We start from the raw sequence: 15,285 nt of genomic DNA, 5'->3' as shown, positions 1-15,285 counted from the left end.
TCTAGACACAAGTGCCCCAGCTATTCTACCAAGTAGTTTTGTCTGTCTAGCTTTCTCCTTGTACCCTTTTCTATCATGCTACAAAGGAAAAAGCACCAACTGGAAAGAACACCTTAGAAACCACCAGATATAAATAAAAATTCATCCCTGGCAGCTGAATTCTAGGGGGTTCCATCATTTCATGTAGACTCTCCATTTACATCTCTCTTCTAGCAAGTATTGCCTTGCAGTACTTCACATCCAGTTCTTGGTGGCTGTCACAGGTGATCTACCTTTGCAGTACCCAGGGACATTTGTTAACTGAGAGTCTTGAGAAACTGGTAAATGGATCTTCAGTTCCAATCCTTCCAGCAAGCTCTGGTGAAGCTACATTGTGAGGACTGCACAGCCGGTAAAGGCGAATATACTTGTGCCAACAAAATCACTTCTTTGCATCTGCCCTATTTGAGCCTGCCTCCCAGCTGCCCTGCTTCTCCAATCTCTTTACATTCCATTCTGTCTCACTCCACAAATTTCTCACTTTTTCCTAAGTCATCTTCATATCTTCTCCTAGATCCACGAAATCCTGCTACTCCTTTCTACTGTGTAAATAGAACCACTGTTGCATCATCTGTCTGTTTTGTGAAAAGGAGGCTTTTTGTAAGTATGCCATGTCTTTGCAGCCCAGTCAGGATCACTTGATTTTGATCTCTCTCTTCTTTTCCTCTTTTTTTTTTTTTTTTTTTTCTTTTTTTCTTTCTCAAAAATCTAGTGGGTCCTGCAGGGCTGGGGAATTTTCCTGTAGTTATTTTGCACTCTCTTCAGATGCTGATTACCTTGCACAATGGGATGCTTACTAGTTATATTAGGAATTACAAACAGCAAAATTAAACCATATTTGCACTTTTTATCTAACACAACAATTTGGTGTCAATCCCTTGTGAGAAACTGCAGCATCATTTTTATTTGCTCTACACATAGCTTTCTGACAAAAACCTGTGCTTGCTTTTTTTTTTTTTTTTTTCTCTCCGATCCTACATTCATTCTTCCATGAAAATCAGTCTTCTCAAGAATAGACCTTGCTTTTTGATAGTCACTGGCAAAAGAACCAGAAATAGTGGCTATTCTACAGTTCTACACTTTTCTCTGTCTAGATTCATATGGCTACTAGTGGAGTCATGAAACTTTGCTGCATTTGCATCTTCAGCACAAAGATTCTCAGAGACTCATCCTGAGTGGGCAAAACTACCTTTTTCTCACTGATGGGGCTGCCTGTCATGCAGAAATCAGAAGCTAGAATAGCTCTTGATTATTGTTGTCTGCAAACTGTGTTTAAAATTCTGATCTGAGTAATTAAAAAAACAGATTTCACACAAGTGCATTTAAAAAGCTTACAGTTTTAATAACACAATCATATGTGCAGCTATATTCCTGCAAAACTAATTTTAAAAGCCCTGCTGCTATATAGCTGGAGATAACACTGTCCAAATTCCTATCCTCTGTTCCTTTAACTTTCTAACACATTTCAGTTTGGTCTGAAGCTTCACATACTTGGATATGACACAAACATAATTTTTTTTTTTTTTTTTGAGAAAAATTTGAAAGAATCAGTGAGTTGATTCTTTAAAAAAATCACATAAAAATAAAAATAAGAACATGCATCAAAGCTTAACTCAAAATGGGTAAAGGTGTCACTCCTTGTGCCTGGCTTATAGATAACCAGGTCAAAAATTAAAAATTATTCTAAGTAACTGAGCCTTGGAATTAGTGTATTCCCAAATAAACATTAAAAACAACAACTATTGTTTTAGTTACTGTTTTCTCAGGGGAGTTATGTGTATTCATTAAACTCCATAACTTGACTCCATGGTGCTATAAGCAGAGGATTAGATCACACATGTACAGACTTCACATCTAGACACACTCAAATTTTATCTCAGCTGCTGCACAGTGACAGAAAGATGCTCTTCAATCCCATCTGCCCATGGAAATGTGAGGGACATTGTAACTCATGTCATTTTATTGGAACAGAAATCAGTATTGTCTTGAACTTATTGTTCACTGTCTTCTGAGAGTCCCTCACATTAGGAAATTAATTAGGATATGCTGGAAGAGCATCCTGGGAATTCTTAGATTGGTTTAAATCTTGCCCCCAGTCTCTTACCCTCTGAATGTTACATCACCTCTGTCACAGACAAGTTCCCTTGATCGCCATAAAAGCAGAGGGGGGGAAAGGAAATTTTAGTGTCTTGAAATGGCTGAGTTTGCATGATGTAAGAGGTGAATGTCTTTGTAAGGATACATCTAATTCTTTCTTGTGAAGCATTTTAAATATCCCCACCCCTTTATTAACACTGTGTAAACTAGATGTTCTGTGTACCAAAAGTATTTGGTTAGCCCCAATATATCTGACTATTGCTAAAATACTGATGATGTTACCATCAGACTAATGAGCTACATCTTAGCTGTACCTGGAATAAAAGTTGGAGTTGATCTGTTGATTTTTGAAGCTTTGTGATCCTGGCACTGACAGGGCATGATGCAATCTAGATCTGTTTTAACAGTGTCTGCCAATCCCTTTTCCTCCATACTGGCGATGTAAGTGAATGGGTCCTGTAAACATCAGTTGGTGTAGAAATTCTGTAGCCACTAAGGTCGTTTCCAGGCTGCTATGAAGCCTTGTTCTATGTGGTAACACAGTGTTCCTGTGTGGTTCACTGTATATTCAAGAACAAAGCAATAAACCTATCCAGCAAAGCCTTTAGTGTGTTTGCCAGCTAGTCTTGCCCTGCTGCCATGTTAGGGTCTGAGAAAATGGTTCTGCTTCACTGGAGGTACAAATGAAAACCCCTACCATTTCCCCACACAATCCTGTCTCCAGGCCACACACCTCTAGTTCAAAGGATTGATCGCAAACTGTGGAGGAAAAGTTCATGGGAGAGCCTTGCATACACTATTGGCAGAACATCACTGGAATTAGTCTGGATTTTCACTCACATGGAACATATGTGAGGAACTATAAAATAATTTCGTACACATTTGTGAAAGATAAATTTCATCTGCAAAAGGAAGACATAAAGTATGTATAAGTCTTGACATTTTATGCTAATTAAACTCTATTTTGCTACCTTGATTTTAAAGAAATACCTCATTCTATTGCATTTTTCCATTAGAATTTCTCTATGTGTAAAATAACATGAAATTCGTGATACATATGCATTTAAAGAGTCATCTGTAGGGGGCATTGGAAGAACTTTATTCTTCTTTTAGAGGCAGATTCATTTTACTACGGGATCATACGGCTTAAGAAATTAATGTATTTGTCAGTGCCATTAAATTTGTATTCCCATTGCAGTGGGACATTGATTTATACTACTATTCCTACTGAGGTCCAAAGAAATACTTGCACAAATAATTGTTCACCAGTGTGAGTAATTTGTAGTCTGGCCAGAATGGGCAATGTTTTTCTAAAACATGGCCAAAATAAGAACCTCTGATAGAACCTCCTCTGATCTACAGTAGCTGGGAGACATAATTGATCTGTGTTTACTTAATAAATGTTAGGAAATGGTTTTGCTTTTCTATTTCACAGGCAGTGAAAACTCACCAGTATAGCTGGTCTTGAAAGATGTGTACTTTTCTGGTGGCAGAAGTATTTCTTGACTGAAATTGGGAATTTCCAAGTCTCGTCATAATAGTGGTTGTGTGCTAGCCCAGTGTTCCAGCTTTATACAGCCTATGGCATATCTGAAGGAAAATTCAGAACCTCTAAAACTCTTATGAGAAATCTCTGAAGGAAGATTACACAAGTGTGGAAGCAGACAAAGCATCTAACTCCTGGTGAAGAAATTTCTTCAGTGTCTACATAAATCTGCATATATTGCTTTGTGCATGATCAGTAGACTCTCAGGAAAAAAAAAAAAATCAGAAATATATCTTTTTCACATAAGCATTCACTAAATGTTTCAATTTTGATGTTAGGATAATAGTTATCGAATTCTGTAGTTTCCAGTGGCTTGGGAATAAACTTGCATAGAAGCTCCAGTGAGTTCCAGTTCGTTCCCAGTGAGTTCCAGTATCAGCTGCATTGTAGATTACTGAAGAGGCTGTTACTGCATATACCTAAAGTAACACTTTTCTAGCAATAATTTCTTACTGATTCTGAAGTGACTAAGGTAGGATTTTCATTTGTGCGGGACAGGAATTACATACTTCTCTGTGAGACGAAATTCTACTGACCTTACTGAAACTGTCTCTCAAATCTCTCCAGTAGTTTGAACCCTGTTGGCACAGTAGATAGCAACAAGGGAATTATGTTTCTCTGGGATGAAAGGCCCTTAGCAAAATTAAGACACTGCTTATACTTAACATTTCATGGGTACATATATTACTGTTTTTATTAGTTGTAGCATCATTTTGGTTAAAGGAAAGAGAGCTCTTCCCCTTTAAGGTTTGACAAGCAGCACCTTTTTTTGTCTGTTTTAAAAAAACTCAGATATATGTGCTTGTGATGAGAGAACACCGGAGCCTGAAGAGCTGCAGGTGTTTTCTAGTGGTCATAGGACTGGCTTTAAGTCAACAATATTCATATTTAGAGTCCTAAATGGCTTTGGACCTGTCAGAATCATGGAGACATTTCTTTTCTTGATGCTGCAGATTTATAGGCAGAGGTGCTTATTACCTTTTACTTTGAACAACAAGCTAAAATTTTCATAAGTTCACAATGTTTAGGAATCAATACATTCCTGTGTCCTTGTCATCCCCTAGCTTTGTTTGGCAATGTCTGGTCATTTTCACATTAAAAGTATACTCTATCGGAAGTTCTTGGGTTTCATGGTGAGATAAAAATGCACCTGTCCTAGATATGTGGTATGAAGGTATCTAATCACCTTTCGGTATTTTGTTTGTTTGTTTTTTAAGGGATAGGTGGTCAGCATCTTGGTTTTGGGAGTATTACTTAGTATTAATATTGTTTAGGTCCAGGGTGCTTGTGCTTCAGGAAGATGCCCATTCAACATGTATTTAGAGAGAAACAATTGTTAAAAAGCACTAGGTTCAACTCCATTTTAACAGCACTATGCTGTTGTAACTTTCCTTTTCACACAGGAACACAACTGCTGGTCCCAGCAGCCTGTCACCTGGCAAAAAGCAGGATGAGATCTTCAGAGGATGGTATAAGCAAAGCCTGTGGGCCACCAAAATAATGTGATATTTCATGTTGCTGTGCAAAGACTTACACCAAGTCTTGTAATGAAAAAAAAAAATAAAATATATATATATATATATATATATATATATATATATATATATATATTTGGTTCAATCTGAACTTTTTTTCCTCAGGAAGTTAAAGAAGTTCTTCAGGAAGCTGAAGGATGAAAGAACCGAACCAAAAGAAATGGACATCAATCAGTCAAAGGACCCTCAACAGTGGGATCTTGACTACATCTTGGAACCTTTCACTGGGCTGACTCCAGAATACATGGAAATGAGTAGGTTTTCTGAATTCCCTTTCCTTCTCTGCAATAACCATAGATTTACATAGGACTAATCATTGTATATCATATGATGATATGTCATAAATAGTCATGATAAAGAGGGGAAAAAAATCCAAAACAATTGCAGTTTGCAGAAATTACATGCAAGACAACTGAGCTATGAGACTACCATGTTACCAGCATAGTAACAGTGGTGAGTCCTAGTATCTATTAACACTTATATTGTGGGAGTCCAGTGTTCCCAGGTGAGATAAGTACATAGAAACCATAGAATCAGAGGTAGCTAAGGCTAGAAGGGACCTCTGGACATCATCTAGTCCAGTCCCCTGCTCAAAGCAGGGTCAGCTAAAGCAGATTGCTCAGGGGCTTGTCCAGTTGATTTTTGAATATTTGTAGGGATGGAGACTCAATAAGCTCTCTATGCAACCAGTTCCAGTCTTTGATCACCCTTTTAGTAAAAAAGCTTTTTCTTATGTTTAAATTGAATTTCTTATATTTCAATTTGTGCCCATCACCTCTTGTCCATTCACTGGTCATGATTGAGTCTAGCTCTGTCTTCTTTAATTCGCCCAAGAGGTATTTGTATATATTAGTAAGTTCCCCCTGAATATTCTCTTCTTGTGATATAGGAATCCTAAATCTCTCAGCTTCTTCTTGTATGCCAGGTCCTTCAGTCTCTTAATCATCTTAAAGGCTCTTCTTTGGGTACGCTGCAATATGTCCATGTCTTTCTTGTACTGGGGAGCATAGAACTGGAAAGACCAGTCCAGATGTGTTCACAGTAGTGCTGCGTAGAGGGGAAGGATCCCCTCTTTTGACCTACTGGCAATGCTCTGCCTAATGCACCCCAGAAGGTTATTGGCCTTCTTAGTAGCTATGGCACATTGCTCATTCATATTCAGCACATTGTCCACCAGGATAAGAGGCCCTTTTTTGCGAAGCTGCTTCTCAGCTGGTCAGTTCCTAGTATCTACTGGTGTTTGGGCTAATTCCTCCTCAAGGTGAATGACTTTGTGTTTTCCTTTGCTGAACTTTGTGAGATTCTTCTTGGACTATTTCTCCAGCCTGTTAAGGTTCTTCTTGATGGCAGCACAGCCATCTGGCATAACTCCTTTCAAAATTAATATCAGTCATTAATATTTCAAATATAGTAAAAATGAGTAGATTCCAAAATATAAATGTATACTTTCTTGAAGAGGTAAATTACCCTTTACAACTGAACACTGTAGGATTATTTTTTTTGATGACTTAGTTCATGACTGAACATTACATGTTGAATCACTTACGCAGTTATGCTTAAATTAAAATCCACAAGCATATGCAACAGGAGAGAACTTTCATCCTGTAAGAGCTTCTCAGTCAGCTGAAAGAGACAGTGGAATAGAGTGCTGTTGTTCTTATTTTATTCATGGATTGCTGCACCATAAAGGTATTGAGATGGTCATACTTTCTAAGGAAATTTAGAGTATACTTGGGAATTATTTCTCAGTCTCCCAACGGTTCTTTAACCAGCACATTCTGTAGTTTTTTAAATAGTATGTGCATGCTTCCTCTGCATGCATCACCCTGCTGGAGTGACTGACGTCACTAGCGGTGCACACTGCCAGACATTTGGTCGCCTCTCAAACCCATGTAAAGTAGGAGCAACTCTATTAAAGTCAATAGTATCCTGATTTTATAAAGCTGGTGCCCACCATGTGTATACCATCTATATATTCATATGCATTTGCTGGTTTTCACTTAAATTGCTGTTAAACTACGGGAGAGATCCATAGATTTTGGAGGTTGCTCCACAGTTTGTTTTTCCACATTAGAGAACATAAGTATTTTGGTGGAAAACCAGGTGGAGCTGGGAGAAATTATTTCTTGAAGTGGCAAGGTGCCACCAGTTTTATATTTGGTGACCACACTGTCAAGCCAGGAAGACAGCAGTTCTTGATTTCCACTAGGTGGGATCCAGGACCTGAATCTGCTGCTACACAGAAATGCCCCTCTCAAGATACAATGTTTATCAGAGAGCAACTATATGCACTATTATCTGCAGGTGTGGATTGCTGACATCTTAGTGACTTGATCCATCCTTGGCATACTGTTAAACGACTCTCTGATTTAGGATCTGAGGTCAGTGTGCCCACCATATGTTATCAGAGATGTAGCATTAAAGTGCTTTCTGCTATCTGGAAGTCAGGAAAGATTCTTTAAAACACTGAGCTTGTTCAAATGAAATATCATTAATAATTTATTTTCATTTTAACATGTTTGGCACTGTGCCATCATCCTCAATAGTTATAATTTGGAAGTCTGATCCTTTTGACATCTTGATTGCACTTTGCTCAAGAGAAAATATAACTCCATTGTCCCAAGTTGCTCTGATACTTATGAAATTATGCTTGAAATTCTGAGTACAGTATCTGTCCTATATAGACAGATACAGAGACCAAGCCCAACAACTAGGCATTTTTGGTATAATTCTGCTATTTAAGAAATCCTCTGTTTCCTCTTTTCAGCTTTCACTGAGATTGTTTGATCACATTCATCTCCATACATCCACTAACACTCATCCACTGCTACAGCAGGAGCAGGTCAAACACGGATAAAGGAATATGTTATAGATGAACTAGCTGAGGACAAATATGAAGCATCTGATAGAGAATTCCAAAGTGAAATATATATGTGCCTTCTTCTCATTCTAAAGTGTGTTTGTTATAAATTCCAAATAGTATCTCTATGACTCAACAGAACCCAGGAGGACAGAGGTGCAAATAATCGCCAAATAACTCAGTCTTGCAGCCCTGGGACACAGTCCAACTTCAGTTGTCCTCAGGGAAATGAACCTGAGAGGAAGCAGCACACAGGGATGCTAGGGAGTAAGTAAAAGGCCAGGCTTTTCACACCAGATGAAAATGAAAAATTGCAGTCTACCGCAAAACCCTGTAGCTGCCTCATGAGTAGACCCCGGAGAGGCAGGGAAGGAGAAAGGGGGATTGGTATGGGTGTGGGAAAGGAGAGAAATAATCTAGAAAAACCCAAGGTTTAGGTCCTAAAAGTATTTAGGAGAGAACCACAGCTTGTCAATGGGCATATTATCTAAAACCAGACATCTGTTAAACATTGCATGTGATAACTTCTGTTTTAACTAGTCACTCTCAAAACTTCTGAAAGAGAATGTATTTTATGACCAAAAAAAAGTTAACACCATGTATGGTTTATCTCTATATATAGAAATAGCTATACTGATTTATATATATAATGTATAATGTATTTATAAATGCATACAGGGGATTTTATAAAATTATGGATTTATGTAAATAAAAAAATATGCGTGCGTATATGAATTATTTTCTATAATGGCAGATTTGGGGATCTCTTTTATGGATGTGTTTATGGATCTGAACCTTGCCCTCTGTAGTGCCATAACTTGATATAAGAAAGCCTTTACCTGCCATGATCCTCTTCTAAATTGTTTCAACTCACCTTAGGATGTGACTGTGTGTTGCAGCCTCTACTACCTTATCCTCTCTGCACATGATGATACTATCTTGAAAAGGGTCCTTTAGGTTTTATTTTTTTCTAGGCATTATTTCAGCTCAAGATAACTTTTCCTCCTGGAAACTTTAAGCAAAATTATTTGCAATTTTTGAATTAAACAATGGTGAAAAAAATATAGACATTTCCTCTTGCATTTTCATATGTTTTTATGCTCAAACATAACTCAGAAGTGTCTGTACTTTAACATCCAAAATTTCCTGGTTAGCTAGCTCTCTCTGAGGACAAGAATCTGTAGTTGTTGGTAATAAACAGACAGAATAAAACCAACTATTTATAAATATTTAATTCCTTGTCCTTGCACATCTGTGGTAATTGATTTTATTCATTCTGGGAGCTAGAACATGTGATCAGTTTCAGCATGAATGGGTAATTACAGTGAAAATCACGGGCAGGGTAAGGAAGACCCAGAGTTCTTCCCAGTTATGAAGGGCCAGAGACTGCTGAGTACTCTGTGTGATAACGAGGAAGTGTGGCTGGCTGATACAGAGGTAGAATGGAGCCTTGAATGATATGAACTAGAATATCCCACTTTCCAAACATTATATATGGTACTTTCTCTTAATTGTAGCTGGACCTAATGAAAAGCGTGAATTCAGGTGTGGGAGGAAATTATTTTCCACTCTCCGCTACCTGTGACAAACTTTAATTGCATCTGAGATGATGCTTTCACCCTGATTCGAGACATCTGTGTAAGAGATCACCTTTGATCCACTGATAAGGACAACACTTAGATGCAAAGGTCTTCCTTGTTGGAGTAACTTATGGCAACAAGGTCTAAGATACTGATGTTATAAATCACCGGACACTAAGCCTGTATTTTAGATTAGTCCCTTGTGCCTAGATCATAAAAAAATGTTTAGTGCCTCATCCTGCAGACATTCAGGGATAATTAGATAGATGCCTAGCAAATGAATGGTAAATTACTAATCTAAACATCTGTCTACAAGAGGAGAATTAGCTTTTCAAGTGAAGGGAATAGCTCACTGAGCCTTGTGGTGTGCCACAGTGAGCTATGTCCTCCCTGTGGGATTCAAGTCAGCAAGTGAAACCCAAGCTGCATCTCCCCAGTCTGCTCATTGCCCTGGGTCCATATCACTGCACTCAGCTGTCAGATTCACCGTGGAGTTACTCAGACCACCCACACCGACAGGAAGCACTTTGTGCAGCTCAACACCGAACCTGTAAACTGGGATGGTTGTTGAAGGGCATCAAGCTGAAATTGTGAGACAAGACGCAGTTACACAGCTTATTTACCTGTTTTTGTAAATTTACTTTGGGAGGGGGAGGGAAGGGAAACAATGCAGCAAGTGTAGAGGAAGCTTTTTCTTTTTTTTCCCTGAATTGCTTAAAAAAAGCAGAATTACTGTGATGTAAAAAAGAGGTATGATATTAAGGAGAAGAAAGAAATCTGACTGCTGTTTCAGAACTTATTTTTAATTTTCACACTGATTTACTCAGGGAAGGTCCCGCTGGTATCAGTGGCTATCTGCTCAAACAGGAATGAAGCCGTCGAACAAGAAACTGTAGACTTGGCTTCCTGTAGCATTTGAGTTCTCTGATTCAGATCATGATGGGGTTTCATGCAGAAACAAGCATGAACAGATTACGTATCTGTGCGTGAATATTCACTACATTCAGATTTGTCTTGCCAGAATGCTTCTGTTTGTAAGGATGGGTGACATCTTTAATACTACACAGAAAGTCTCTGGACAAGGTGAGACTCTTGACTATAGGTCTGCCATTCACCAGACTGTACCCTAATAACAGGTAGTCCTTGCCTTTTGTACCTGTATGGAGTTTCTTCTACTAATCTGTTTCAAAAGGATTGACATGTGGCCATTCTGAAGGAAACCTGGAGTCTGGCCCACTCCCCAAGCATCAAATCATACATTATCTTTACATTCCCTTATCAAGCAGATTATCCTCGATGAGGCACCACTTATCCGAAGGACAGTGTTTGAAGCAGTGTCAAGATGTCTTTTATAGTACGATACGCCACACATAAAGGCATTTTTGATTATAACTCTCTCACTTTAGTTTTGGAATGTCCATTTCAAAGCTGCTGGGATTTCTTTTTGTTCTGATTTCTTATACTAGGAAGCCTGAAGCCTTGGACAGGCTTCGTCCCTTGGCCACCATCCCTCACCTTTTTTAAGCCTAGGTAAGTTAGTAGAAATAATGAGATTAGGAGGGTTGCTCTGAGAAGCTGACATGTCCAACAGCCCAGCTCAAGTGCCTCTACACCAATGCACACAATATAAGCAACAAACAGGAGAAGCTGGAAGACGCTGTGCTGCTAGAAAGCTACAACCTAGTTACTGTTACTGAAACTTGGTGGGGCAAATCCCATGACTGGAGTGCAACTATCGATGGCTACAGGCGATTCAGAAGGGAAAGGTGAGGGAGGAATGGCAGAGACATTGCCTTGTACATTAAAAAATTGAGCATGAATAGCTGTCTCTGAAGTATAGCCATGAGCAGGTTTGAGGCATTTGGGTAAGAATTGGAAATCAAGACAACAAAGAGAACCTTGCTTTTGGTGTCTACTACAGGTCACTCAAGCAAGGGGAGCCTATTGAAGAAACCTTCTTACTCCAGCTAAAGGAGGCTTCTTACTTGCAGGCTCTTGTCCTGCTGGGGGACTTCAACCACCCCAATATTTGCTGAAAATTAACACAGTGAGCTGTAGGAAATCCAAGAGACACCTGGAAATAATTGAGGATAACATACTAAGCCAGGTAATAGACAGTCCTACCGGGGAGATGCAATACTGGACCCGATGGTCACCAGTGCAAGTGAGATAACTGGTGATGTCAAGATTGGAGGCAGCCTGGGCCGCAGTGGTCAGGCATTGATGAAGTTTGCAGTCTGAGGGATGAGAGTCAGGAAAAGGGTAAAGTCAGGACCCTGAATTTTAGGAAAACCAGCTTCCAGCTTCTCAAGGAGTTATTCAACAGGAGCCCCTGAGAAATGGCCCTCAGGGACAAGGGACCAGAACAGAGCTGGCAGATCTTTAAGGATGCTTTCCATAGAGTGTAAGAGCTCTCAATCCCCAGATGTAAGAAATCAGGAAAGGGAAGCAAGAGGCTGGCATGGCTGAGCTGAGACCTTCTGGTCAAACGAAAGGGCAAGAGGGAAACACACATGCAGAGATGGGGTCAGGAAGGCCAAGGCACAGCTGGAGCTGAACTTGACTAGGGATGCAAAGAATAACAAGAAGAACTTCTACAGGTATGTCAGCCAGAAAGGGAAGGTGAAAGAAAGTGTACCCCTTCTGATGAGCAAGACTGGCAAACTGGTAACAATGGACAAAGAGAAGGCTGAGGTACTGAACAACATTTTTGCCTCAGTCTTCACTGGCAAGCTCTTTTCCCACACCTTTTGACTGGATGGATCACAGGATGGGGTCTGTGGGAGCAAAGTTCCTCCCACTCTAAGAGAAGATCAGGTTTATGACCACCTGAGGAACCTAAACCTACATAAGTCTATAGAACCTGATGAGATGCATCCCAGAGCCCTAAGGGAAGTGGCTGATGTAGTTACCAAGGTGCTCCATTATATCTGAAACATCATGGCAGTCAGGTGAAGTCCCTAGTGACTGGAAAACATCATCAATGAACCCTAGTGACTGGGAAACATCACACCCATTTCTTAAAAAGGGTAGAAAGGAGGACCCTAGGAACTACTGACCTGTTAGCCTCACCTCTGTGTCTGGGAAGATCATGGAACAGATCCTCCTAGAAGTTCTGCTAAGTTACATGGAGGACAGGGAGGTGATTCAGGACAGCTTATTGCAAGGGGTGGTTGGAGTAGACGACCTTTAGAAGTCCCAATTCAAACTACTCTCTGATTCTATTAGTTCAAAGTTAAAAGTCATATATAAATCTTTGGGGAAAAAAAAAAGTCTACAAGTCAGGCAGACTTCCATTGACTTCAGTGGCATTTTACAGATACCAGCAGTGTGGGAGGAAGAGGCCAACACTTTACCACGGAAAATAAACTGTAAGTTTTCCTTTGGGGAAAGCTTTTGTGGGTCATTTCTTCAGCAAGCTGAACTCTGAATCTGATTTCTGTTAGCAGGCTGTGCTGAACTTCCTTTTTGAATAGGCCTTGTCAGTCAATAGCATGTATGCACTTAGTTTTGATTTGCACCAGTGAAATTTCTGATGGCTGTTTGTTTTGATATTATTAACCGATATATATTTGTATTTTTTAGAAGACACTCTTCAGCAGACACACTTTTAATGTTCCTTAGTGATCAGAAAATTGTGCTCAAGGAATCCTGAAATATAAATTGTCATTTTTAACATGTGTCAAATTTGTCATTAGTTCTTCCTGTTTCTAAAACTGCGCAATGACTTTTGACCCAGCCCAATATATGAGACCACATGCGTTCCCAAAGTAGGCAGCATGTATAAAAATTTCCTCATACAATTGGCAGCAAGTTTGCAACACGTGTAACTAGCCTGCAGTGATAGGAATCGGCAAGAAGTTGATGTTTAGAGTAACAATAAATATTGCTAATGAACCCAACTTTATGAAATTGGCTCCAAAGCCAGCTAAATGATGCATGAGAATGTATGAAATTTGCACCACTACTATTTTCTTAAGAAGAAACTGACATCAGCAATTACTTTCAGATTCTTATTTCATTTGGTCTTCCTTTCTCCAGTCTAGCCCCTTTAAAAGTCCAAGGTTCATGTGGCAACTAATTGAAAACATTTTTTCTCAAAGAGAAATAATAATAAAGGGTTTCATCATTCAACTTCTGTTAAAAATAAATGGCAAAACTCCCTTTTGAATTTTAAGATGGAAAATGATCAGATCCAATGTCCGTAGCTACCGACTACTATAAGGATTAATCTTAGATTTTTGGAAGAACTTTGCCTAAAGCAGGAAAAACTTCAAAAAGGAATTCTGTGAGGCAATAAAAGAGAAAAGAAAATAGAGGAATCATTGAAGAGAAACCTACATTTCTCTATAATCTCTATAATGAAGATGGATTTGAAAATGCTGACATAGCCTGTTGTGTGTAGACTTGTTGCATAGATTTATTACCAAAAAATAGTAAATGACACCTTTTCCTTAGTTTCTCAGACAGGCTTGGCTATATTTTAAAAAGTTTCATTTTAGGACTTGGAAACCTTCTTAGCACAGGAGTGATGTTTCCATTGTTTACCTCCAGTAACACATCATCCTATGGCAGATATTATTGATACAAAAGAAGGAAAATAAACAACAGAACCATAAAAAATTACCTTCTCTTAGGTTAGGCTTTGGCATAAAAGATAGTAGGGTTACTCACACTATGCGGTGTGCAAATCTGGTAGAACCTGAGTTGGGTTCTATTCAGGCCCTGGGTACACAGGAACATTTTCTGAGAAGCACTGTAGACTGAGAGACTTCATGCTATATATCTATTATAGTTTTTGTCCCAGGGCTCAGCCAGCCTAAGCCTGAATGAGATGCAGATGTGGTATCAGGTGTTGAGAATTTCATGGACGGCCTCAAAGTCCTTTGCTTCTTTCCTGTTTAAGTCAGACAGCAAAGGTGACTTGTCCTGGGCACCAACATTATGAGGTTTGGGTTTTTGTCTCATCAGAAATAGAGTATTTTGTCACTGACCTTGTGGCACAAGCATGAATGTAAAAAGGGTATTCCATAGTTGCCATCAAGTCCTCCCACCAAATATAAGATGTCTTAGCATCAGCTGTCCTTGATGGATGAGTCTCTGTAATTGCCCTGAAAGTGCTGTAAATGTCTCCACTGTGACTTGAGAGGCATCTGCAGAATTCCAGGTTGTTGTGACTAGATTGATTCTGGGACCCAAACTGTACATACATCGGGGATTCTTCTCTTTTTAATCCATAGAGCTCATAGAGTTTTTTAAACATTTTTTTTTTTCTACAAATACTGGCTGAACGAAACAAGTACCTTTAAATTGCCCAGGCTGTTCACAGACCACTTGTTTTGAATGACTGTTTGTGAATTTATTGCACAAGACCATCTAAATTATGGTGTCCTTGATTTTATTTTTCCTTTTTTTTTACCTGTTTTTTGCATCATTCACACTTTCATAAAAAGGAGACTAGAAGATTGAAGAGATTTCAAGATGGCCACACGAACACTTCTGGCACTTCATATAAAGACATATTTACACAATCGCCCAAAAGTCATTTGAATACCTGGAAAATTCTTTCATGAACATGAAAAAAGCATTAAACTGCATTTTCCTCAGCAATGAATAAAAGGAACTGCA

The 15,285-nt window shown here is 39.0% G+C and overlaps 1 protein-coding gene across 1 annotated transcript in view; it reads left to right on the top strand.

The window, feature by feature from the left end:
• ANO2 (anoctamin 2) overlaps positions 1 to 15,285 on the top strand; it is a gene marked incomplete at both ends in the record, with an annotated part of 178,682 nt that overhangs the window by 150,112 nt on the left and 13,285 nt on the right. Inside the window, one exon of the mRNA XM_080356136.1 lies at positions 5,323 to 5,471. Coding sequence (XP_080212262.1) covers positions 5,323 to 5,471 — 149 coding nt within the window. The remainder of the gene's footprint in view (positions 1 to 5,322; positions 5,472 to 15,285) is intronic.

Source organism: Nesoenas mayeri (assembly GCF_963082525.1).
Source record: "Nesoenas mayeri genome assembly, chromosome: 1".
Classification (NCBI taxonomy): Eukaryota; Metazoa; Chordata; class Aves; order Columbiformes; family Columbidae; genus Nesoenas; species Nesoenas mayeri.
The sequence above is the reverse complement of the archived record's forward strand: the minus strand, read 5'-3'. Positions and strand labels throughout refer to the sequence as shown.